The sequence below is a fragment of the Procambarus clarkii genome, chromosome 11 (assembly GCF_040958095.1).
Source record: "Procambarus clarkii isolate CNS0578487 chromosome 11, FALCON_Pclarkii_2.0, whole genome shotgun sequence".
Lineage (NCBI taxonomy): Eukaryota > Metazoa > Arthropoda > Malacostraca > Decapoda > Cambaridae > Procambarus > Procambarus clarkii.
In genome coordinates this window covers 44,474,592-44,499,792 of record NC_091160.1, presented here as the reverse complement: position 1 = coordinate 44,499,792, position 25,201 = coordinate 44,474,592, and the positions used below count along the sequence as shown (strand labels likewise).

Sequence of the window (25,201 nt, the reverse complement as noted above, 5' to 3'; positions counted from 1 at the left end):
CTCTCTCTCTCTCTCTCTCTCTCTCTCTCTCTCTCTCTCTCTCTCTCTCTCTCTCTCTCTCTCTCTCTGTCTCTCTCTCTCTCTCTCTCTCTCTCTCTCTCTCTCTCTCTCTCTCTCTCTCTCTCTCTCTCTCTCTCTCTCTCTCTCTCTCTCTCTCCCTCTCCCCTAGACCATTATCACTCCATAACTCAACATTGTGAGCGTCGAGGGAGACACAAGATTTAAGCATTGCAAGAAAAAGTTGAGAAGCAGCGGACCGTAGAATAACAGGCATGGATAGAAGAATGGAGGAGGCAGAAGAGAGAGAGAATAAAGCTGGAAGATAAGAGGAAGATGGATTGACAATGCTGGTGAATATGTATATACATATGTGGCGTATATGTGGCAATATGTATTTTAAAAATGTGTAAATGGAATGGATGTAAAATACTGAATTTGGGTTTAATTTGTGATTGTTATTTTTTTAAGGTTTTATGTTGGTGTTTAGGGGCATGATGCAACATAGTCATGTTGGGTCATGCTGCCACACACCCTCATATCTCTTGTTGACGCTCGACATTGCGTCCTAGCTCGTACATTGCGTCCTAGCCGTCCCACATTGCGTCCTAGTCCCCACATTGCGTCCTAGCCGCCCCACATTGCGTCCTAGCCGCCCCACATTGCGTCCTAGTCCCGCACATTGCGTCCTAGTCCCCACATTGCGTCCTAGCACCCCCACATTGCGTCCTAGCCCCCACATTGCGTCCTAGCCGCCCCACATTGCGTCCTAGCCGCCCCACATTGCGTCCTAGCCCCCACATTGCGTCCTAGCCCCCACATTGCGTCCTAGCCGCCCCACATTGCATCCTAGCCGCCACACATTGCGTCCTAGCCGCCCCACATAGCGTCCTAGCCGCCCCACATTGCGTCCTAGCCGCCCCACATTGCGTCCTAGCCCCCACATTGCGTCCTAGCCGCCCCACATTGCGTCCTAGCCCCCCCACATTGCGTCCTAGCCGCCCCACATTGCGTCATAGCCCCCCCACATTGCGTCCTAGCCCCCCCACATTGCGACCTAGCCCCCCCCCACATTGTGTCCTAGCCGCCCCACATTGCGTCCTAGCCGCCCCACATTGCGTCCTAGCCGCCCCACATAGCGTCCTAGCCCCCCACATTGCGTCCTAGCCGCCCCACATTGCGTCCTAGCCGCCCCACATTGCGTCCTAGCCCCCCCACATTGCGTCCTAGCCCCCCCCACATTGCGTCCTAGCCGCCACAACACTTAAGAGAATGATAGCAGCAGAGAGAAAAGGGAATTAGGTACCAATACAAGATAAAAAAAACAAAGTGAAGAGAACTAGGAAATAGAGAGAGAGGGAGAAGGTTGATAAATCGTGGGATTCGAACCACGTTCTTTGAGATTTGATGATATGATCACCGGAGTGTATTTACAGACGAACAGTGCACAAGAAACAATTGAGACGCATATTGAGTGCACAAGAAAGCATTCAGACGCATATTGAGTGCACAAGAAAGCATTCAGACGCATATTGAGTGCACAAGAAACAATTGAGACGCATATTGAGTGCACAAGAAAGCATTCAGACGCATATTGAGTGCACAAGAAACAATTGAGACGCATCTTGAGTGCACAAGAAACAATTGAGACGCATCTTGAGTGCACAAGAAAGCATTCAGACGCATATTGAGTGCACAAGAAACAATTGAGACGCATCTTGAGTGCACAAGAAAGCATTCAGACGCATATTGAGTGCACAAGAAACAATTGAGACGCATATTGAGTGCACAAGAAAGCATTCAGACGCATATTGAGTGCACAAGAAACAATTGAGACGCATATTGAGTGCACAAGAAACAATTGAGACGCATCTTGAGTGCACAAGAAACAATTGAGACGCATATTGAGTGCACAAGAAAGCATTCAGACGCATATTGAGTGCACAAGAAACAATTGAGACGCATATTGAGTGCACAAGAAAGCATTCAGACGCATATTGAGTGCACAAGAAACAATTGAGACGCATATTGAGTGCACAAGAAACAATTGAGACGCATCTTGAGTGCACAAGAAACAATTGAGACGCATATTGAGTGCACAAGAAACAATTGAGACGCATATTGAGTGCACAAGAAACAATTGAGACGCATATTGAGTGCACAAGAAAGCATTCAGACGCATATTGAGTGCACAAGAAAGCATTCAGACGCATATTGAGTGCACAAGAAACAATTGAGACGCATATTGAGTGCACAAGAAAGCATTCAGACGCATATTGAGTGCACAAGAAACAATTGAGACGCATATTGAGTGCACAAGAAAGCATTCAGACGCATATTGAGTGCACAAGAAACAATTGAGACGCATATTGAGTGCACAAGAAAGCATTCAGACGCATATTGAGTGCACAAGAAACAATTGAGACGCATATTGAGTGCACAAGAAAGCATTCAGACGCATATTGAGTGCACAAGAAACAATTGAGACGCATATTGAGTGCACAAGAAAGCATTCAGACGCATATTGAGTGCACAAGAAAGCATTCAGACGCATATTGAGTGCACAAGAAACAATTGAGACGCATATTGAGTGCACAAGAAAGCATTCAGACGCATATTGAGTGCACAAGAAAGCATTCAGACGCATATTGAGTGCACAAGAAACAATTGAGACGCATATTGAGTGCACAAGAAAGCATTCAGACGCATATTGAGTGCACAAGAAACAATTGAGACGCATATTGAGTGCACAAGAAACAATTGAGACGCATATTGAGTGCACAAGAAACAATTAGACGCATATTGAGTGCACAAGAAAGCATTCAGACGCATATTGAGTGCACAAGAAACAATTGAGACGCATATTGAGTGCACAAGAAAGCATTCAGACGCATATTGAGTGCACAAGAAACAATTGAGACGCATATTGAGTGCACAAGAAAGCATTCAGACGCATATTGAGTGCACAAGAAACAATTGAGACGCATATTGAGTGCACAAGAAAGCATTCAGACGCATATTGAGTGCACAAGAAACAATTGAGACGCATATTGAGTGCACAAGAAAGCATTCAGACGCATATTGAGTGCACAAGAAACAATTGAGACGCATATTGAGTGCACAAGAAAGCATTCAGACGCATATTGAGTGCACAAGAAACAATTGAGACGCATATTGAGTGCACAAGAAAGCATTCAGACGCATATTGAGTGCACAAGAAACAATTGAGACGCATATTGAGTGCACAAGAAACAATTGAGACGCATCTTGAGTGCACAAGAAACAATTGAGACGCATATTGAGTGCACAAGAAAGCATTCAGACGCATATTGAGTGCACAAGAAACAATTGAGACGCATATTGAGTGCACAAGAAAGCAATTCAGACGCATATTGAGTGCACAAGAAACAATTGAGACGCATATTGAGTGCACAAGAAAGCATTCAGACGCATATTGAGTGCACAAGAAACAATTGAGACGCATATTGAGTGCACAAGAAAGCATTCAGACGCATATTGAGTGCACAAGAAACAATTGAGACGCATATTGAGTGCACAAGAAAGCATTCAGACGCATATTGAGTGCACAAGAAACAATTGAGACGCATATTGAGTGCACAAGAAAGCATTCAGACGCATATTGAGTGCACAAGAAACAATTGAGATGCATATTGAGTGCACAAGAAAGCATTCAGACGCATATTGAGTGCACAAGAAACAATTGAGACGCATATTGAGTGCACAAGAAAGCATTCAGACGCATATTGAGTGCACAAGAAACAATTGAGAGGCATATTGAGTGCACAAGAAAGCATTCAGACGCATATTGAGTGCACAAGAAACAATTGAGACGCATATTGAGTGCACAAGAAAGCATTCAGACGCATATTGAGTGCACAAGAAACAATTGAGACGCATATTGAGTGCACAAGAAAGCATTCAGACGCATATTGAGTGCACAAGAAACAATTGAGACGCATATTGAGTGCACAAGAAACAATTGAGACGCATATTGAGTGCACAAGGGAGCATTGAGACGCATATTGAGTGCACAAGAAAGCATTCAGACGCATATTGAGTGCACAAGAAAGCATTCAGACGCATATTGAGTGCACAAGAAAGCATTCAGACGCATATTGAGTGCACAAGAAACAATTGAGACGCATCTTGAGTGCACAAGAAAGCATTGAGACGCATATTGAGTGCACAAGAAAGCATTCAGACGCATATTGAGTGCACAAGAAACAATTGAGACGCATATTGAGTGCACAAGAAAGCATTCAGACGCATATTGAGTGCACAAGAAACAATTGAGACGCATATTGAGTGCACAAGAAACAATTGAGACGCATGTTGAGTGCACAAGAAACAATTGAGACGCATCTTGAGTGCACAAGAAACAATTGAGACGCATATTGAGTACACAAGAAAGCATTCAGACGCATATTGAGTGCACAAGAAACAATTGAGACGCATATTGAGTGCACAAGAAACAATTGAGACGCATATTGAGTGCACAAGAAAGCATTCAGACGCATATTGAGTGCACAAGAAACAATTGAGACGCATATTGAGTGCACAAGAAAGCATTCAGACGCATATTGAGTGCACAAGAAACAATTGAGACGCATCTTGAGTGCACAAGAAACAATTGAGACGCATATTGAGTGCACAAGAAAGCATTCAGACGCATATTGAGTGCACAAGAAAGCATTGAGACGCATATTGAGTACACAAGAAAGCATTCAGACGCATATTGAGTGCACAAGAAACAATTGAGACGCATATTGAGTGCACAAGAAAGCATTGAGACGCATATTGAGTGCACAAGAAAGCATTCAGACGCATATTGAGTGCACAAGAAACAATTGAGACGCATATTGAGTGCACAAGAAAGCATTCAGACGCATATTGAGTGCACAAGAAAGCATTCAGACGAATATTGAGTGCACAAGAAACAATTGAGACGCATATTGAGTGCACAAGAAAGCATTCAGACGCATATTGAGTGCACAAGAAACAATTGAGACGCATATTGAGTGCACAAGAAACAATTGAGACGCATATTGAGTGCACAAGAAACAATTGAGACGCATATTGAGTGCACAAGAAACAATTGAGACGCATATTGAGTGCACAAGAAACAATTGAGACGCATATTGAGTGCACAAGAAACAATTGAGACGCATATTGAGTGCACAAGAAAGCATTCAGACGCATATTGAGTGCACAAGAAACAATTGAGACGCATATTGAGTGCACAAGAAACAATTGAGACGCATATTGAGTGCACAAGAAAGCATTCAGACGCATATTGAGTGCACAAGAAACAATTGAGACGCATATTGAGTGCACAAGAAAGCATTCAGACGCATATTGAGTGCACAAGAAAGCATTCAGACGCATATTGAGTGCACAAGAAACAATTGAGACGCATATTGAGTGCACAAGAAAGCATTCAGACGCATATTGAGTGCACAAGAAAGCATTGAGACGCATATTGAGTACACAAGAAAGCATTCAGACGCATATTGAGTGCACAAGAAACAATTGAGACGCATCTTGAGTGCACAAGAAACAATTGAGACGCATCTTGAGTGCACAAGAAACAATTGAGACGCATCTTGAGTGCACAAGAAACAATTGAGACGCATATTGAGTGCACAAGAAACAATTGAGACGCATCTTGAGTGCACAAGAAACAATTGAGACGCATATTGAGTGCACAAGAAACAATTGAGACGCATATTGAGTGCACAAGAAACAATTGAGACGCATCTTGAGTGCACAAGAAACAATTGAGACGCATCTTGAGTGCACAAGAAACAATTGAGACGCATCTTGAGTGCACAAGAAACAATTGAGACGCATCTTGAGTGCACAAGAAACAATTGAGACGCATATTGAGTGCACAAGAAACAATTGAGACGCATCTTGAGTGCACAAGAAACAATTGAGACGCATCTTGAGTGCACAAGAAACAATTGAGACGCATATTGAGTGCACAAGAAACAATTGAGACGCATATTGAGTGCACAAGAAACAATTGAGACGCATCTTGAGTGCACAAGAAACAATTGAGACGCATATTGAGTGCACAAGAAACAATTGAGACGCATATTGAGTGCACAAGAAACAATTGAGACGCATCTTGAGTGCACAAGAAACAATTGAGACGCATATTGAGTGCACAAGAAACAATTGAGACGCATATTGAGTGCACAAGAAACAATTGAGACGCATATTGAGTGCACAAGAAACAATTGAGACGCATATTGAGTGCACAAGAAACAATTGAGACGCATATTGAGTGCACAAGAAACAATTGAGACGCATATTGAGTGCACAAGAAACAATTGAGACGCATATTGAGTGCACAAGAAACAATTGAGACGCATCTTGAGTGCACAAGAAAGCACATTACCGCTATGTATCGGCGAGGATATCAATTAATGGTCCAGTGGTTCAAGATGTGTTCTTGAGGGATATCCAGGGGTTCGAATCCTCCTTATGGCTACAGCTAATTTTCTCGTGCATCTTAAGTGTCTTAAACCTCCGCCACGACCCATCATCTGCGGCATCTTAAGACCTTCAGCGCGGTGATAAGAGATTCGAATAGAAGACAGGAAGTGACGTGACAGAATGGTATAGAATATGTACGAAACCTGTACATCTTTGTTTATAACAATAACAACCTCGGATTGGGATATTTACAAGCTCGTATAAACTGTTTTAAGAGATGTAAACAAAGCCGCCATGATTTGGTTCAAAGATGCACAGGTTTCGCAAGGGGCTGCGTAAATCATTCAAGACTTCGAGGGGGACTTTTTTTTATACAGAAAGACCAAAACAGGAGAAACAAGCTAATCCAAAGATATGCAAAATAAAAGGCCTTATTATCCAATATCCTCCCCCCTCCCCCCCTTTTACCCCCCCTCCCTCCCCCCTCTTACCCCCCCTCCCCCCTCTTACCCCCCCCTCCCTCCCCCCTCTTACCCCCCCTCCCTCCCCCTCTTACCCCCCCCTCCCTCCCCCCTCTTACCCCCCCTCCCTCCCCCCTCTTACCCCCCCTCCCTCCCCCCTCTTACCCCCCCCTCCCTCCCCCCTCTTACCCCCCCCCCTATCCCACCAGGGATTTGGATAACAAAATGCCTGAAAATCAATACCTTGAGCTGGAGGAGGAGGTGCGGGCACTTGGAACTCGTCTTAATGTCTGTGTTTGTCAGTAACACCACCCTTGAGACGGGGTATAAAAAGACGGATCCTGTGTTCGCGACGTTTGCGATAGATTTGTTGCAACTGGATATGATAATTATGCTCGTTCGAGACATCTATCGGGCCCAGTTAGGGGGGGGGGAAGGGGGGTATAGAGGGGGGGGAGGGGGAGGTGGTTCGTACCCATTAACGACCCTCCTACTACCCCCCCCCCCTAGGAGGGTCGTTAAGGGGGTAGAAGATGAAGGGGAGGGGGGGGGTTGATGGAATAGAGAGGGAGAGAGGAGAAGGTTTTTGGAGGAGGGATTGAAGGAGTAGGAACCATTGATGGAGGGTGAGGGGGGTTTGGAGGAGGGGGGGGGGCGGGGTAGGTGAGGGGGTGCCTAGGTAGACACCTTTTCACCCTAACAGTAGAGGTTATGACACTGTGCCAACGATGGCACTGAAATACACCCTTGGCACTGTTAATTCGTCATCATCTTACAACCTGCGAAACCTCTACATCTTTCCTCAATCATGGCGGCTTTGTTTACATTTGTTAAAGAGGTTATGAGGTTGTAAACTTTACAACACAAGGTTGTTATTGTTGTAAACAACCTCGTATAGGGCTTCGGGGGTCATGACTTGTTTAATTTATACATAGACGTCATGACGAGGAAAGATGTACAGGTTTCGTAAGTAGTTGGGGGCCAAAACGTGATGAATTCTTGTCCTGATTTCAATGTAAAGCTTAAAGTTGAATGTTCTTACGTATATGGTCTGTGTGTGTGTGTGTGTGTGTGTGTGTGTGTGTGTGTGTGTGTGTGTGTGTGTGTGTGTGTGTGTGTGTGTGTGTTTGCTGTTTACTGTTTATACCCACTCGATCGAGCCTATAGCTCTTGGACCCCACCTTTCTAACTTACAGTTAACTAGTATATATATATATATATACTGACTCTGCCTAGTTTCTCTACCACATATACTACACACATATACATATATATATGTGGTGGTGGGGGGGGGGGGAAATACATGACTTACAGCAAAAGGCAGGAAAAAAATCAACAAAAATACCTCATCAAACGACCAATTACTCAGCCAATTAGCATAACAGGGAACAGCTCTGACGGAACTGACGATGCTGAAAGGACCTGTTAACAGGCCAATTCAATCCCTAACCACCGCACGCGGGGGGGACCAATGGGAGACGAGGGATTGTGATGCCAATTCCTTCTCTCTGTTGTTAAAGATTCGCTACTTGGAACAAACAGTCCCAAGTAGCACGGGCTATGGTGAGCCCGTGGGTACTTATTCCTCCTTCTCTCGCATAACGCGTGACATTTCTTACGGAGTCGATCAATGCGTTCAAAATGCGACGCATTAGGAAAGACTTAAAGCGCTGTAATATCGACGTTCTCTGTCCATCTGCGTTGATTAGGTTACCAAGTTTAAACACCCGCTGTAAACAAATATATGTAAGTTTAAACACACGCTATAAACACATATGTAAGTTTAAACACCCGCTGTAAACACACATGTAAGTGTAAACACCCGCTGTAAACACATATGTAAGTTTAAACATCCGCTGTAAACACATATGTAAGTTTAAACACACGCTGTAAACACACATGTAAGTTTAAACACACGCTATAAACACATATGTAAGTGTAAACACCCGCTGTAAACACATATGTAAGTTTAAACACCCGCAGTAAACACATATGTAAGTTTAAACACCCACAGTAAACACATATGTAAATTTAAACACACGCTGTAAACACGGTGTATATTTCAACACACGCTGTAAACACGGTGTATATTTCAACACACGCTGTAAACACGGTGTATATTTCAACACCTGAGCGTAGCGTAAAACACCCGTTAATCACCCCCCCCCCCCCCCCCGTCTCCCAATTACACTGAAACACTCAAAAAACAAATGTTTATATTCCCACATTAAAACAATTCGGGTAATACAAGCGGGAAGGTCTTACGTAGTTTCTTGGGGCGGTAATTGGATGAGCCAATTTGAGGTAATTGTTGTTAGCGAAGAGGAGAATTTGTCTAGTGTGAAAAATATTCCTTAAAATTTGGGTTAGGTGTTATACCTAATTAATCGTAAGTTATCACTTATAACGCCTCTTGACTACTAATTAAGTTTCCACTTATAATAAGGATTAACTAGCATTAATCCATACATTTACATCAATCCATGAAAGACACTTACATATATATATATATATATATATATATATATATATATATATATATATATATATATATATATATATATATTTATATATATAAACATACCAGTTGTACATACCAGTTGCGTTGCTTCTGGGAGTATGGGTTCGAGTCACTTCTGGGGTGTGAGTTTTCAGTTGCATATTGTCCTGGGGACCATTCAGGCTTGTTCGCATTTGTGTTCCTCACGTGTGCCCCAAAGAATGAGATGATTTGGTAAAATGCTATGCCCAAGATTACTATCCGAGTGCCGGCGGTGGGGTGGTTCAAATAGCCTCGGCTATCACCTCATTATGTCCGGTCGTGATGGTCAAGTGGATTAAGGCGTCTTGTACATACCAGTTGCGTTGCTCCTGGGAGTATGGGTTCGAGTCACTTCTGGGGTGTGAGTTTTCAGTTGCATATTGTCCTGGGGACCATTCAGGCTTGTTCGCATATATATATATATATATATATATATATATATATATATATATATATATATATATATATATATATATGAAATGCAAGTGACATAGACAATCACTGACGAAACCTGTACATCTTTCAACGATCATGGCGCGGCATTACTAACAAAGTTACCTATCGTTAATAACTTTTATTTATAATTTAATAGTGAGAATTTACAAAAGACTTTTATGGGGACCTTTTTTGAGTTTTATTTCAGTATCTTTTCATCATACTTTGATTGATAGTTATTTTTTTAAATACTTTTGTAGGGGGGGGGGGAAACTCATGATTTTTGTATTATATAAAATATATATTTGGCGGGTTAGAATCGAACCTCGTGGAAGTCAAACCTTGCGGAAGTCAAACCTCGTGGAAGTCAAACCTCGTGGAAGTCAAACCTCGCGGAAGTCAAACCTCGTGGAAGTCAAACCTCGTGGAAGTCAAACCTCGTGGAAGTCAAACCTTGTAGAAGTCAAACCTCGTGGAAGTCAAACTTCGTGGAAGTCAAACCTTGTAGAAGTCAAACCTCGTGGAAGTCAAACCTTGTGGAAGTCAAACCTTGTAGAAGTCAAACCCCATGGAAGTCAAACCTCGCGGAAGTCAAACCTCGTGGAAGTCAAACCTCGCGGAAGTCAAACCTCGTGGAAGTCAAACCTCGTGGAAGTCAAACCTCACGGAAGTCAAACCTCGTGGAAGTCAAACGTCGTGGAAGTCAAACCTCGTGGAAGTCAAACCTTGTAGAAGTCAAACCTCGTGGAAGTCAAACTTCGTGGAAGTCAAACCTTGTAGAAGTCAAACCTCGTGGAAGTCAAACCTTGTGGAAGTCAAACCTTGTAGAAGTCAAACCCCGTGGAAGTCAAACCTTGTGGAAGTCAAACCTTGTAGAAGTAAAACCTCGTGGAAGTCAAACCTTGTGGAAGTCAAACCTTGTGAAAGTCAAACCTCGTGGAAGTCAAACCTCGTGGAAGTCAATCCTCGTGGAAGTCAAACCATGTGGAAGTCAAACCTCGTGGAAGTCAAACCTTGCGGAAGTCAAACCTCGTGGAAGTCAAACCTCGTGGGAAGTCAAACCTTGTAGAAGTCAAGGTGGAATCTCGTGGGAGTCAAACCTTTGTGGATGTCAAACCTTGTGAAAGTCAAACCTTGTAGAAGTCAAACCTTGTGGAAGTCAAACGCGGTGGAAGTCAAACACAGTGAAAACCCAAATAAATTTCCCACCCGTATAGGTAAAATCCAAACTTGAATAAATTTGTTTCATTCTGTTTGTGGAAGCCTTGAGGTGGAAGTAAAGGGGGGGGGGGGGTTCTGCGGGGGGGGGGGGGGTGAAGCCCATCATATCCCACCTCCTTGTCCTCATATCCCAGATCCTTTTCCTCATATCCCAGCTCCTTGTCCTCATTTCCCAGATCCTTTTCCTCATATCCCAGCTCATTGTCCTCATACCGCAGCTCCTTGTCCTCATACCCCAGCTCCTTTTCCTCATACCCCAGCTCCTTGTCCTCATATCCCAGCTCCTTGTCCTCATATCCCAGCTCCTTGTCCTCATATCCCAGCTCCTTGTCCTCATACCCCAGCTCCTTGTCCTCATATCCCAGCTCCTTGTCCTCATACCCCAGCTCCTTGTCCTCATACCCCAGCTCCTTGTCCTCATACCCCAGCTCCTTCTCCTCATACCCCAGCTCCTTGTCCTCATATCCCAGCTCCTTGTCCTCATATCCCAGCTCCTTGTCCTCATACCCCAGCTCCTTGTCCTCATACCCCAGCTCCTTGTCCTCATATCCCAGCTCCTTGTCCTCATATCCCAGCTCCTTGTCCTCATACCCCAGCTCCTTGTCCTCATACCCCAGCTCCTTGTCCTCATACCCCAGCTCCTTGTCCTCATACCCCAGCTCCTTGTCCTCATACCCCAGCTCCTTGTCCTCATATCCCAGATCCATCTCATATCCCAGCTCCTTGTCCTCATATCCCAGCTCCTTGTCCTCATACCCCAGCTCCTTGTCCTCATACCCCAGCTCCTTGTCCTCATATCCCAGATCCATCTCATATCCCAGCTCCTAGTCCTCATATCTCTTCCAACTGCCATATAGACAAATTGGCTTAGCCCTCCCTACTAGTGATGACTTGTGTAATTCCAGAAATATTTTGCAACGTCTCAAGGAACTCCTTCGTGACTGAGACATATTAAGTTCGACACTCGCCTCGGGTCACTAAGAAAGTGTCGGTGGACGGCTCCACGCCTTAGGACTGTAGTTTTGGTATCCAGAAAATGTTGAAATGTTAAATTTGTCTCAGTCACGCTAACAGTAATGACTAATGCTTATTTTGAGAGGTTTGTAATGTGTGTGAGAGAGAGAGAGAGAGAGAGAGAGAGAGAGAGAGAGAGAGAGAGAGAGAGAGAGACAGAGAGAGAGAGAGAGAGAGAGAGAGAGAGAGAGAGCACAAGTTCGCTCCCATCTAGAGTATGTACCTCTCTCCTGGACCGCCTGCCCCTCTGCATTCATGAGACTGTTGGTCTAAGCGGACAGACGGGCCAGAAGGCTTATCTCTAGTCTTGACCAAGTCTGGTGGGAACGGTCTGAACATCAGAGCCTGCAACACCGTCGGGACGTTGTTGGTCTTACTGTTATGTACAAGGCCAACACCCACAAAGTTCCGCACCTGGCCCAACTCCGTGGACTACCAGTAGTTGCCACCCGTAGCACTTGGCTCTCAACCTTCAACACTCTCATGCTGGAAGTGCCATTCTCAAGAACATCACTCCATCAGCGATCACTCACTCCGAGGCCGACTGGCATCTGGAACTTGTTGGCCCAACAGGATGACACACGGGAGATCAGGTCACCTGATCACATGAAGGCTCTGGCACACAGTTGGCTACAGGCTCATACTGTTCCTTAAATGATTGTTACTTAATGTTGTTACTGAGTAAAGGCTTGTCCTTCTTATGCATATAACAGGCTCATGAAATAAATGGGCTTCTGGGAGTTGGTTTCAACTGAGCTGAGGAAGGATTACAGCTCTTGCTTGCGGTTTCACCAGGTTCCTTATTAGGATAGTTCCCTATGTGACAGTTTCAAAGTACATTCTCATGAAATAAATGAGTTTCTTGGTGCAGGCTTCAAATGAGTTGAGGTAGGATAACAGCTCTTGCTTGCAGTTTCACTTGGTACGTCATTTGACAGTCATTATGGCTTGAAGACATCATCATATTTCTCAGTCCTATATTCTTTTATACTCTAGTACATTATATATATATATATATATATATATATATGTATATATATATATATATATATATATATATATATATATATATATATATATATATATATATATATATATATATATATATATATATATATTAATATTAATAATATTTATTGCAGAAAAATTGCAATAAAGTGGAAGAAAAGAAATAAAAATACTTACATGTATATGAAATGAAAGTGACATAGATAACCAATGACGAAACCTGTACATCTTTCAACAATCATGTCGGCTGTGTTTACATACATTAAACAGTTTACGAGGTTGTAAACTCCACAACCCAAGGTTGTTAGTGTTATAAACAACCTCGTACAGTGCTACAACCTCATAACCTGTTTCAGTAAGCCGCCACACTCGTTAAAAGATGCACAGGCTTCGTAAATCGCTGCGTATATACTTGACGAATCTTGGTCCCTTGATCACCACGGACCAAGATATACACGTATATACAACTTTCACTGCAAATACGTGTAAATGTCACATTTTTTTTATTATAAACATCATTACAGATTATTAATTATTCCCAGCGAATAATTCACCTTCGGAGCGCGATTAACGACGCAGAGACAGGTAGGTAATGAAGCTAATAGATAACATTCCATAAGTCTATCGAATGATTGATCTTATAATTGAACCTAATCTATTAATCACTGAGCATTCCTGCCTATGGTATGCGATGATGACTCCGCATATTTCGTTATATCTGTCTGTGAGAGCGTAAATACTAGGTATATACAGGGATATGTGTATATATGTTCCGGGGTAAAGTATACTCGCTGACTTGTATACTTGTATGAGCTTGTATACTCTTGTACTGAACTTAGTTTTGGGGTAGTTATTGGGTGAGTATATCCCAGGATGTGTGGTGTTGTGTGTGTGTGTGTGTGTGTGTGTGTGTGTGTGTGTGTGTGTGTGTGTGTGTGTGTGTGTGTGTGTGTGTGTGTGTGTGTGTGTACTCATCTATTTGTGCTTGCAGGATCGAGCATTGACTCTTGGATCCCGCTTTTCCATCCATCGGTTGTTTAGAGTGTGTGCGCGCGCGTGTGTGTGTGTGTGTGTGTGTGTGTGTGTGTGTGTGTGTGTGTGTGTGTGTGTGTGTGTGTGTACGCATCTATTTGTGCTTGCAGGATCGAGCATTGACTCTTGGATCCCGCTTTTCCATCCATCGGTTGTTTAGAGTGTGTGCGCGTGTGTGTGTGTGTGTGTGTGTGTGTGTGTGTGTGTGTGTGTGTGTGTGTGTGTGTGTGTGTGTGTGTGTGTGTGTGTGTGTGTGTCTTCTCACCTATTTGTACTCATCTATTTCTGCTTGAGGGGGTTGAGCTTTGACTCTTTGGTCACGCCTCTCAACCGTCAATCAACAGGTGTACAGATTCCTGAGCCTACTGGACTCTATCATATCTACACTTGTGTGTGTGTGTGTGTGTGTGCACGCGCGTGTATAACCCACATCAAATGTCAATCAAACACGTCCAAACTCAATCACGACTCCCCGACAGGACCTTAAAACCCTTAAACCAGCCACAAACTCCCTCAAAAAACCGGTTTAAGATGCATATCACTTTAACCACCCGAGCAAATACCTGGCATTACACCTCATCCAAAAACATTATCTCCATTAAATATGCAAATGAGATCCGCTATTCATCTCCCCGATGACTTACGATGAATATCAACTAAAGGGGGGGGGGGGAATTTTACAGGTGCAAGATAGCAACAAGCCACCATGGTCCAGAAGGGAGTAAGTCCTATAGAATAAACAGATATATATGACTTTTGCTGAAGATTCCCAGGTGAGACCCCGCTCACCTGTCGATAAGTCAATTAAAAAGGGAGTAAGATAACAGCAAGCCACCATGGTTCATAAGGCTGTAACTCCTATAGAATACAGGTAAAGATACGGGTCTTTCTGCTAGTTCTCACACTTAACCTTCTTAACCTGCCGATAGCCAATTAAGCGGTAATCAGCTGTGCTGATCAGGTGATTGTGATATCAGGTATCATTACAGACCGAAGAAAATGGAATATTCTTATATAAGAATATATTCAATGATCATTCTTTATAAGATCATTCTCTAAGATCATTCTCTATAAGATCATTCCCCGAGAGAATAATACGCAATTTACGCAATATTATTTTTTTGTGTACGTCTAATGACGTCAGAGAAGTCGTGAAGTCTTTGATGACGTCACTTCTGACGTCATTAATCATCCCTCCCTGAAAGGTCACGTTGATAAACGGACGTAAAACAGTCCGTTAGTCCTCTAACGGTGATTGGCTGACGTCTGTCCTCCCATTGGGCACCACCAACGCGGCCGGCGTTAGCAACAAGTCCAACGCTTCGTAACAAGGTGCAAGTCCAACGCTTCGTAACAAGAAGCGAGTCCAACGCTTCGTAACAAGAAGCGAGTCCAACGCTTCGTAACAAGAAGCAAGTCCAGCGCTTCGTAATAAGAAGCAAGTCCGACGCTTCGTAACAAGAAGCGAGTCCAACGACGCTTCGTAACAAGGAGCGAGTCCAACGCTTCGTAATAAGAAGCAAGTCCGACGCTTCGTAACAAGAAGCAAGTCCAACGCTTAGTAGCAAGAAGCAAGTCCAACGCTTCGTAACAAGAAGCAAGTCCAACGCTTCGTAGCAAGAAGCGAGTCCAACGCTTCGTAACAAAAAGTGAGTCCAACGCTTCGTAACAAGGTGCAAGTCCAACGCTTCGTAACATAAAGCAAGTCCAACGCTTCGTAACAAGAAGCGTTGTACGTACAAAAAGGCCACCAAGACCAACGACATGAGATATATCACGTCCAATGACGGACATGTTCAAGCCCATTAACATGTTAATGGGGGTTCGTTAATTAGCATTAACAAGGCCAAACCCTGCCCTCGTTAACAAGGTGGGGGGGAGGGGGGGTGGGGGATGCGGGAGGGGGGGAGGGGGAAGGGGGGGAGGGGGGGTAGCCCTAGTCTGCCCTCATTTTATTATATATGGAGACAAAGTTTGTTTAATTTAAGCACCTGTTAACAGGGGCACCTGTTAACAGGGGCACCTGTTAACAGGTGATGATCTTGCATGACCCCTAAATATTTATATATATATATATATATAACTGAAAACTCACACCCCAGAAGTGACTCGAACCCATACTCCCAGAAGCAACGCAACTGGTATGTACAAGACGCCTTAATCCACTTGACCATCACGACCGGACATAATGAGGTGATAGCCGAGGCTATTTGAACCACCCCACCGCCGGCACTCGGATAGTAATCTTGGGCATAGCATTTTACCAAATCACCTCATTCTTTGGGGCACACGTGAGGATATATATATATGAGGATATATATATATGCGTGAGTCGCGCATATATATATATATATATATGTCACGTTCTTGTGCAATAATTGGACTAGCTTCAGTTGTATTCATTTTGGAAACTTATTGTTTAAAAAAACTTTGAACAGGGCGATGGAATGCAACCTACGTCAGACTAAGGGCGCGTCTTACCCATTGGACCATGTTAGGCTTAAAAAAAATAGTCTAATGGGTAATTCCTGCATCTGTGGTGTCCGCCGGTTCGATCCCACCGCCCTGCTCCATTTTCCCCCTTGCTTGTGTACTAATACATTGTTTTTCCCATCTCGCAGATGTGGCAGGACATCGAGACGGTGCTCCTTGGGGACGCAGGCGCTTCAGACACGGAGCCTCTCCCTAGCAGGGATGCCAACATGTCAACATCTTCATCTCCCGCCATTTTCGCCGCGCCAACGCCTCTGCCGCAGACGCCGTCAATCCTGTCACTAGCGCTGACGGCGCCGCTGACGCCCCGTCTACACTCCCTCCAGTATACATCCTTCTGTCCTCACAGCGAAACTCTCCTCAGCGGCTTGGGCGGAGATGAGAGCCAAGGTGGCTATCACGTCCCAGGAGATGATAGCCAGCATTATCGCGGCGCATCACCAGCATCCACGCCCATGGACACTGGCTATCATGCGCAGTATGCGTCGCCGTATCACGCATACGTCGAGGGCTTGGAAGTTGACGCATACGTGACGGAGGAAATGAACAGTCCCGTCTATAATCCCAGCATCATGGAGGTTCCGTCGCTGGTACAGGCTGAGGATTTCGTGGATCTTGACGCCCTGGCGAAGAGTGCCGCGGAGGGTCACTACTGCGGTGACCCCAGTGCCACGGTGCCACCCAAACAGGAGGTGCAGGAGCACTTCCACTTCACTGCTCCCGATGCTCCGGCTAAACTGCCTTCAATCACCACGCTACAGCCTCGGGCTCACAACCTCTCCTTCACTACATATGGCACCACTTTGCCGCCATTATCTGCTGTCACCGCCGCCCAGCAGCAGCAGCAGCAGCAGCAGCAGAAGCAGCAGAAGCAGCAGCAGCAGCAAGGAGAGAGTGCTGCACAACCCATTCCTCCGCCTGTAGTCCCACAGCCTCCTGGCATGCAAGGCGTGACACAAGTCACCTACACCCACGGACAGATGTCACCACCCGCGTCTCCGGACAACGAAGACTTGCCGCCTGGCGTCCGGGTTTCGAACTGCATGACGCAGCTTCAGAGCGCCGCGACGCCTCTCACCCCGCACGCCAGACAGAGCCTCCACACGCTGGTTAAGGTAATGACGCCCCCGTCTTCCCCTAACCTGTCGGAACTGCTGTCTACACCCGTCACCACGGCACCCACCTGTCCGCCTCTGCCCCGCGCGGGTTTAGAGCGAAGTAAACAGATGAACCACGAACCCCCACCGGATGAACCAGAGCCCAAGGTGACCAAAAAGCCGACAGGTCGGAAGAAAATCACAGCCCACACCTGCCAACACCCGGGCTGTCACAAGACCTACACCAAGTCGTCCCATCTGAAGGCGCACCTCCGCACTCACACCGGCGAGAAGCCTTACATGTGTAATTGGAAAGGGTGCGGGTGGAAATTCGCGAGATCTGACGAGTTAACCCGACACCTGCGTAAGCACACAGGTGACAGACCCTTCCAGTGTCGACTGTGCGAACGGGCTTTCTCCCGCTCAGACCATCTCAGTCTACACATGAAGCGGCACGTGAGTGTGTAGCCGCCCGCACGCCCACACTCTGTACAGACATCCCCCGGTGTACAAAGGCTTGGCCAAGCCTGATTTACGTTACCAGGAGGCTTCCTGCCCCCACCCCCCACCCCTTCGCTCCCGACGCGCGCGCACACACACACACACAAGCCCATTTCAGACCCAATTCTTTAATCATGTGTCGATGCAGTAACAGGCTGATTGATATGCATGAGGACTGGCGCATTTGCCTCTGAATGACAATAGTAAAGCCAAGAAAATAATTGGAATAGGGAAAATATTCGAACTATATCATTCGAACCGAACCATTAAACGAATCTTGTTTAGGATCAGATACGAACCGAAGCATCCCCATTCTTATTCCTTTACTACACGACTAGGTCGAACCGAGCCTTCCCCTATGACAGTCCCCTACCCCGTAGGATTCACCCTGCAAAGTTGAGCGAGATTAGCCGTAAGCCTCGGACCTCCAACTCTTAGACAGACAGACAGACAGACACAGACACTCTTATAGACACACGAGGCTCAATTGTTATTATTAACCCCAGCAACGAAAACGTAGACACGACGCTGTTTAGACATTCTGTACCGTTCCTGTACCAGAATGGTACAATAGACGGAAGACCTCACTCATTACCAAATTCTCACCCCCTCTCTGTCACCTCTCCCCCCCCTCTCACGCCCCCCAATAGCCCCCTCCCCCCTCTCCCATCTGTTCCTCACCACATCAGGACCCATCAATCACCGTGTTCCAGCGGGCTGTTGTGGTCAGCTGGAACACGACAGCAGTCTAAAGTCACTTTGTAATTAAATATATATAAATATTCATATTTTATATCGATTGTGAGAGATTGTTTCAGTCGTCCATAAATAGAGCGGAACACTGATTGTAAACACAGGTCGGAAGATAATTGATAACTGTATTTTTATAATACAGTTAATAAAATAAATAGGTAATATAACTTACGGTTGTTCTTAGTTCCGGTTCGTTAAGAGCTCGTAGGGAGACGAGCTTAACTACGAGCTCGTAACAGAGCTCGTAGTTAAGAGCTCGTAGGGAGACAATCAGTTCAAGAATATCTGATATTCTTAGGGATGATTTCTCCTCTGTGTTTTGTGTATTGATAATTATTCCATTTTATTCCTTTAAAAGAATATTAGAAAATCAAGATAGGGGCTTGCGAGAAAGAGAGAGAGAGAGAGAGAGAGAGAGAGAGAGAGAGAGAGAGAGAGAGAGAGAGAGAGAGAGAGAGAGAGAGAGAGAGAGAGAGAGAGAGAGTGAGAGAGAGAGAGAGAGAGAGAGAGAGAGAGAGAGAGAGAGAGAGAGAGAGAGAGAGAGAGAGAGAGAGAGAGGTAGATAAAGGGGTATTTGAAATAGATAGAATCGATAGACGAATGAGAATGAGATTTCTCCTCTGTTTTATTCTGTATTGATAATTATTCCATTTTATTCCTTTAAAAGAATATTAGAAAATCAAGATAGGGGCTTGTGAGAGAGAGAGAGAGAGAGAGAGAGAGAGAGAGAGAGAGAGAGAGAGAGAGAGAGAGAGAGAGATAAAGGGGTATTTGAAATAGATAGAATCGATAGACGAATGAGAAAACAGTACGAGTGATTAGTTAGGTCATTAGCAGGGTCAATTTCCCCCCTCCCTCCTCCCTCCCACTCTCCCAAATACCGTAGAGGTTGACTGAGTGGTCTACACGTTGGCCCTATTTCCTCATCTGATTTTCTAGCAGTTTCCGTATTTTCTGTCCATTCTCTCCCCCTCCTTCCTCTTCCTGTCGTCTGTCACTCCCCCTCCCTCTCCCTTTTCTGTCTCTCATTCTTACCCTCCCCCCTTCCCCTATTCTCTGTCTCAACTACCCGTCCCCTGTCCCGCGAGCCATGTATCCCGCTGTATGGACAGAATACAGTTGGATACTACACGCTCCTGTCACTTGTATTAGTCTGAACTGCTTCAACTCTGACATCTCTGTGATTGACAGCTTTGTACGCTTCTGAAGTTATCGTAACAAGTTATCCCAAACAAGTTATCCCAAACAAGTTATCCCAAACAAGTTATCCCAAACAAGTTATCCCAAACACGTTATCCCAAACAAGTTATCCCAAACGAGTTATCCCAAACGAGTTATCCCAAACAAGTTACCCCAAACGAGTTATCCCAAACGAGTTATCCCAAACAAGTTATCCCAAACAAGTTATCCCAAACACGTTATCCCAAACAAGTTATCCCAAAAAAGTTATCCCAAACGAGTTATCCCAAACAAGTTATCCAGACAAGCATCTAAGCACTTAAGTCCCTGAAGCAGATTGTAGGTGGCTGTGCTTAGTATTTTGAGATTAGATAAGAAGACGAATGCGCCAGAAAGATAGGAATAGCTTCATTATGTATTTAGTGAAAAAAAAACTTAATATACAAAAATGACTACAAAATACATTTCCGGTTTTGATAGCCAACTAAATGCTCATTTAGTGCCATAATATAAAATATATATTATAAATAGATAAATATATATATATATATACATTATAGATGATGCAAAGATAATATAAATATATATATGTATAAATATATGTACAAAGTTACTGGGAGAGGAATTTAATTGAACTGATATATGTTCTAAAATTTTTTTTATAAAATATCGTCCATTTTGAAATTAAAATTCTGGTACAAATCGCTATATATAACACCAACATTGCGTACCAGTTCTGACCTTTTAGAAGGTAGCAATAGAGCTCAGTTTTGCTTCGAGTTTCCAGTCAGGAACGCCTTTTTTTCTGAAGGGGGGTTGCCGCGCCCCCCCCCCCCAACAAGTTTCCAGTTAGCGGGGTTGAAAGTCGGTATTTTCATTAGGGTAATGGAGGGTGCTGCCATCTGTTGGCCGCTCGGGACCCTATACCTCTGATATGGCGTCACGATATGTCTGCCTTAAACACGCGAAGCTTTCCACTCCCATCAACGTAAGGGTGATGATAGTTCTAGCTCTATGACGGCTCATTTAATTAGCAAACTAAAGAGGGGGGGAATTGACCCCTCTTTTCCCCCCCCCTCCTCTTTAGGTACCATGAAGAGGGTTTTGTCTATCACGTAAAGGTCTCTCGCTGATGTATTAGACAAGCAAAACGCGACCCGTCGACAGCCTAATACGCAAAGAGAAAATGGAACAGATATCAGTGACTTAACTGCCCATGGCGCCCAAGGGGGCTCTGTCTATTTGGGTTAGACGGGAATGTGGATAGACTGTGTGTGTGCGCGCGAGAGCGGGGGCGAGAGCCCGACAAACACAACGTACCCACGACGTTTTTTTTTTTTTAGATCGTCATAACGTCAAAACGCTTGGATACGTTTATGTGTTTGTTGGGAACGGATACGTTGAGTAGTGTCCATACTCTAGTTAAAGTAATAGTAGTGTGTTAGTAGTAACTGTGTCACTTGACACCGTAGCTCATAGCCTTGTCCCAGAACTGGACTTGTGATAGATGTACGTCATTTTTAGAAGGTGCTTAAGAAAAGTTTTACGGAAAGTCAGACTGTTTGAAAAGTCTTTAAGAATATTTCAGAATATCTATGTATCCGTGTGACAGTTGAAAGTGACTGGTGTGTGTGTGTGTGTGTGTGTGTGTGTGTGTGTGTGTGTGTGTGTGTGTGTGTGTGTGTGTGTGTGTGTGTGTGTGTGTGTGTGTGTGTGTGTGTGTGTGCGACACATACATCAGTAGGTGGATGAAGATCACCCTCTGGCCTCCATTTTTCATCTCGTTAAAACTAAATTTTAGCGAAAACTTGGAATATCATCTGTATTAGTTCCTTGAAGGCTCCCAACAAGTACCTTAAGTTTGGACCTACTGTGGCGGTCTAAGTCTTAGACGGTGTAAAGATACAATTCACACCCACCCACAGATTTTATCTGATAAAACAAGAGGGAACCACTCTCATTGGCCAGCGCTATTGCGACCTCAACCATGCTATCTCAAATTAAGGTCATCGATTACCTTAAAGCAAGTCAAAGAACACGAAGTTCTCAGACTTCAGTGGGTATAAGAGCCCTTCCAGAACTCTAGCGACGAAGGGACGATCAATTACGATGCTCTCTATTGCAATTGGCTGGCCAGTGGGATCTGAGGACCTCCTTCAAGGCGATCATGATTTGCCCGTCACTTCGATGTCCTGCCTGAGAGGCAAGTCTTTGTTCTGCGCGAAGTCGAGCAGTGAGAGCCATGGGCGCTGTGTCGCATTTGCTGTGTATCCTCCCAAGGGCCCCTCACATTGCTCTAAATGGGTCTAGCTGAGCCTCTTAGAGCCTCTACGAAGTAGGCCTCACTAAGATATCTCACGAGCTGCGAGATAACCAGGCGGTTTCTCTTCCAACATGCTGGAAGGACGGCGTGACTCAGGCTTCTGTCCCCCCTGAAGACGTCCTCAAGAGGACCACAAGACCAACAAGGACCTCAGAACCTACCTGACGAAGGGAACTGTTCAGGTAGCCTAACCATCCGTTGAAGACTCCGTTAGCGAGGCCTCGAATAAGCCCGTACTTCGAACCCAAACCTTTGCCCGAGTGAATTACTTTATATATAATATATTGCTCCATATGATTCATATCTTCCCATTGTATTTTGATGAGGGTGGCCTAGGCTTTTTAAAACAAGATTTTCACCTTAATTATCAATTATGACAATAAGCACATATTAACAGGGGGGAGTTAATATGTTTATTTGGGAAATTACAATAAACTAAGACAATAACAACACACTGAAGACAATTACATAAAACTGTAATTTTAAACTTGTAACTGTTTAAAACGCCTAGGCCACTAGTAATCTGTTTACTCTGGCCATAGAGTTGACATCCCTATGGTCTTGACATGTGATACTAGTCCTTAATGAAGTGCATTTTGAATAGAATAATAGATTTAATAGATTTTTCCGCTCTCATCAATGTCAATTTAATATCCGCTTGTCTACTCTGCTCATAATTTTACAAACTGTCAAAACTAGAATTACTTTTAAGAAATATATATATATATATATATATATAACGCATGAATAACTAGCGAAAAGGGAGATGACTTTATTTCCAACTTTTAATGTTATTATTGCAAATTAAGGTTAGGTAACAGCCTCTAATATATTTATATATTATATGATATGAAAACGTATATGATATGTATTATATAATATATACATTCATCTTCCTGTTTCTAGGTGTAATTTATTATATAAAAAAAAACCATACACTGGTTATTGAGTGTATTTTACGAGTGTAGGAAAAGCCAGGAATGTATTTTGGTTTTAACTACACCCTACAGCAGTCATCAGCGCGCTCAACCACCTCGTTAGTGAACGAAAATTAATGATTTTTTGTCCATTTTTTTTTAACTATGACATTTGACATTCGGTACCTAGTCACTGGTTTTCGTCTTAACCGAATTTCTTCGGTAAATACTAAACAAAAAAAAAATCACTTCTAAACTGATATCAGTAACTACTGAAGTAAACTTGAAAGGATAATAAGTTTACGATTTGTATACTCATTCGCCAAAATAAAAATACTCAGAATTTTTCAGCCCATCTCTAATGATAGTACTAATAATGACTGTTTGGTCAAAGGTACAAAAAGTGGTCTGTTGGTTGTAAACGCGGGCTCACCATAGACCGTGCTACTTGTAACTGGTTCTAAAAAAAAAAAAAGTTACCGATTTCTGTTATTGATTTAATCGGATTATAAGCCTAATCTATCCAAAGTGTAAATCCGCAATCGTAGGCCTAATATAATGAATATATGTGATATACTAGGCCTAGAATCATCTGTTTTTTTTTGGTATTGTCTACAAAAAAGTAATGAGATATTAAATATATATATATATATATATATATATATATATATATATATATATATATATATATATATATATATATATATATATATATATATATGTCGTACCTAGTAGCCAGAACGCACTTCTCAGCCTACTATGCAAGGCCCGATTTGCCTAATAAGCCAAGTTTTCATGAATTAATATATTTTTTCTAATGAAATGATAAAGCTACCCATTTCATTATATAAGAGGTCAATTATTTTTTATTGGATTTAAAATTAACGTAGATATATGACCAAACCTAACCAACCCTACCTAACCTAACCTAACCTATCTTTATAGTTTAGGTTAGGTTAGGTAGCCGAAAAGTTAGGTTAGGTAGGTTAGGTAGTCGAAAAGCAATTAATTCATGAAAACTTGGCTTATTAGGCAAATCTGGCCTTGCATAGTAGGCTGAGAAGTGAGTTCTGGCTACTAGGTACGACATATATATATATACATATATATATATATATATATATATATATATATATATATATATATATATATATATATATATATATTGTTAACGCTAACAGTCCATCTTTTGTACGTTTGATCAAAAAAGGTGCAAATAACCGCTATCATTTTAGGCTTAGCTGGGATTTTTTGTGAAAGCCGTGAAAGGCTTTTTTTCTATTTTTTTTATTTTTATTTATTTTTTTTTGAGTGGTTGTTGAATGGTGACTGACACATATGTGTCAGGCAGGATGGTGCCTTCTTACTCATTACGGTACCTGAAAATCGACTTTATCGCCACATGATGGCTACCCCTATATTGTTTCCCCTCCATATAAACAACCCTATTTCCCCCCCACCCCCCCTCTCCCCCCTATTTTGTTTGTCTACCATGTTGTTTGGTTATTAATGACGTCATTTGTGTGTGTGTAACCTGTGTCCCGATTCGTTACATCGATGTTTATAAGTTGGCTGTAATTATACATATTTTTAATTTAAAATTCGTTTTTAAGTTATATATATATATGGTTTTTTTTTTTTTGACACCATCCTGTCTTTTTTTTTTTTATTTTGAACTGCATGGAGGCTGAAGTGTTATGCAGAGAACCACATATATGCAAAATCATATATTTACTTAATGAGAAAACTATTGGGGGTTATATGAA

The 25,201-nt window shown here is 43.3% G+C and overlaps 1 protein-coding gene across 1 annotated transcript in view; it reads left to right on the top strand.

Annotated features, from left to right (window-relative positions):
* The window catches only part of LOC123748664 (Krueppel-like factor 5), a 193,492-nt gene extending 169,444 nt beyond the window's left edge, over positions 1-24,048 (top strand). Inside the window, exon 2 of the mRNA XM_069322737.1 lies at positions 16,794-24,048. Within this exon, the coding sequence (XP_069178838.1) occupies positions 16,794-18,230 (1,437 nt within the window). The 3' untranslated portion in view covers positions 18,231-24,048. The remainder of the gene's footprint in view (positions 1-16,793) is intronic.
* The last annotated feature ends 1,153 nt before the right edge of the window (positions 24,049-25,201 follow it).